At 46.5% G+C, this 2,513-nt stretch overlaps 1 protein-coding gene across 1 annotated transcript in view; it reads right to left on the reverse strand.

Annotated features, from left to right (window-relative positions):
- The window catches only part of TEOVI_000570200 (Trypanosomal VSG domain containing protein, putative), a gene marked incomplete at both ends in the record, with an annotated part of 1,530 nt that extends 33 nt beyond the window's left edge, over positions 1-1,497 (reverse strand). Inside the window, one exon of the mRNA XM_067221963.1 lies at positions 1-1,497. Within this exon, the coding sequence (XP_067078064.1) occupies positions 1-1,497 (1,497 nt within the window).
- Between the last annotated feature and the right edge of the window lie 1,016 nt (positions 1,498-2,513).

Consider the following 2,513-nt stretch of genomic DNA (forward strand, 5'->3'; position numbering starts at 1 on the left):
TTTGTCTGGTTCATCTGTTTCACCCTCTTTACCTTTTCTCCATGCGCAATTTTGCTTGTCGCCTGTTTTGTCATTCTCACAATCAGCTTTGATGCCGTGGCTTGCACATCCAGTTGAAGCTGCTGTTCCCTCTTTTGTTGCATCTCCTGCTCCTCCTGCTGTGTTTGTTTGTTTGTCGGCTTTGCCTCCGTCTTTAGGTTTGCATGTTCCTTCTGTTTCATTTTTTCCTTCCCATTTGCAGTTATTGTCTGCTTTTTCGCACTCGCTTTGGTTCTTGCTGTGCTGGCTACAGTCGCTATTAGTTGCTTTGTGGGAGACTATTACATTGGTTTTGGCTATTGCTATTCCCAGTGCTGTCTCCATTGCCGTATAAGCAGTTGCATTCAGATGTTCTGCTTTGGCGAGCAAGGTTTCGGCCTCTTTGTTTGCTGCCGTTAGTGCGGGTAGTGCTGCTGCTGCTGTCTGGGCGGGTCTTAGCCAGTCTATTACTGCTTTCTTTGTTGTGCCGTCTTTGTAACTGACGCACATACCGCCGTTGGCTGATGATTGCCCGCAGCAGCCTGCGGTCAAGCTTGTTTCGATTGTGCCTAGTACGAATTGTACTGCGTTGTTGGTGCCCTGGTTCTGGCTTGCTTGTGTTATTAAGCCCTTTATGGCGCCGTTTATTGCGCTCGGTGTTGCTTGGTCTTCTGTGGCAAAGGTGCTGCAGTGCTCTTTTAGGTGGTCGAATATTTTGGCGCCGTTTTCGGGGTTAGTCCATTGCGTGCCCCCCGGCGCCGCGCACGCATCGCAGCACGTTTTGGCTTTAGTTTGCGCTTCGCTGCTCGCTGCGCAGACGCAAAGAAAGTCGTTGCGTAGCGTCTTGCCGCTGAGCGTTCCCTTGTTGCCGTCCGTCTTTCCGCATTCCGCTTGTCTGTCGTTTGCATGGCCGCCGCCTGCGGACGTTGTCGTCGGGTCGCCGCCGTAAATAGCTGTGTTCGCTGCTTCTACGAACTCTTGCTGTTTTTCCTTTGGTTTTGTCAGCTCCGGTGCCGTGGGCAGTTTGAACGCGGCTTCTGCCAGTTCTTTCAGTTGGACTTTGGCGCTCGGGGGCAGACCGATGGCGGCTTTTAGCCTTCGTTGCTTCTCGTTGGCTTCCATTTGCTGCTTTGACTTTAACCAGAAATCATAGTACATGTCCCAGCTTGCTACAGCGTCCGCCGGCGCGCTCGGCCTGCTTGGGTGCTTTGCCTTTGTTTTCGGGTCTTTGGGGTCGAACAGCGCTTGAAACTCTGGTGCCGCTGCCGACATATTTAGCGCGCCTACGTCAGCCGCCAGTGCGTTTAGTTGGCCGCCGACGTCTACCACCGTCTGCGGCGCCGTTAGTGCATTGTACACTCCGCAGAGCGCGCTGAACGCCGCCGCATTTGTGAGGTCGCCAGTTGCGGCGGCTTCGCCTGACCTACTGGTCCCTAAGGCTGCTACGGTCAGTGCAAAGATCCATTGGAAATTGCTCATTTCCCTGTCGTACTTATCGCTTCGAAGCTCCTTGGTGTTGTCTGTGGAAGAAACGAATGTAAAGTTGTGCCAGTTTGGGCTTGGTTCTGAGTGGTCGAGGCGAGCAGTCAACGTAGCGGTTTCTCCTTGGTTATCTGATGTAATTTGGCACCGCACATCGGTGTTCCTTTACACAGATTGGCTTTGAGTGTGAGTCGGCACAAAGGTCGTTTCTGCTCTGCAGACTTGATCTCAGTAGTTAGTAGACTACCGATTATAGTCGAGGTAAGCGCTGCACAGCCTGTGTATGCCTACAACGCCTATAATGAACTCATCTTCTGCACATCAGTTAAAATCTGCAAAGTATTGCTTCCTATGTTTTTTGTAACATTTTACAGCAGCATCTGTTCATTTTTGAATAAAATGTGAATCATCATCAATTCTTCATTCTCTTCCATTTTTTATGTGGTATACTCTTGCTCCTTCACTTGTTGTACTCTGACGTTTTTTTTTGTTTTCTATCATAGCTTTGTAAATGACGAATGGGGCTCATCTCCTCCCAACACTGCACTTTTTTCTTTTTCTTATTGTTCCATCACTTCCTTGTGTACGGTTATACACCCCTTAATAGTTGTTCTTTAAACTACACATATTCCATCACCCTTACTATACCTTTGCATTTGTATTATACTTTTAATGCTATGCCTCGTGGCCTTTCCCTCATCATTCCACACACTAACTTACTCTCATTGAACCGCTGTCATTATTTTAATTACTTCTATTTTTCACTTGTGTTAATATTACCATTACTATCATTACTGCTCCGATTATATTATTAGTATATGCACTCTCACAACACTCTCCTCTCATCATCATTATCATTATTATTACTATTGTAATCCCAAATTACCCTATCTTTCGTAAAATAAATATAATAAGAAAAATTAGAAAAGTTTGAAAATAACACTATTTTTAACCCATCTCAATATTGCTTTATATTGATAGCCATTATGATAACAAATTTTCAGGATTTTGAA

Source organism: Trypanosoma equiperdum (assembly GCF_001457755.1).
Source record: "Trypanosoma equiperdum strain OVI genome assembly, contig: ctg_1525, whole genome shotgun sequence".
Classification (NCBI taxonomy): Eukaryota; Euglenozoa; class Kinetoplastea; order Trypanosomatida; family Trypanosomatidae; genus Trypanosoma; species Trypanosoma equiperdum.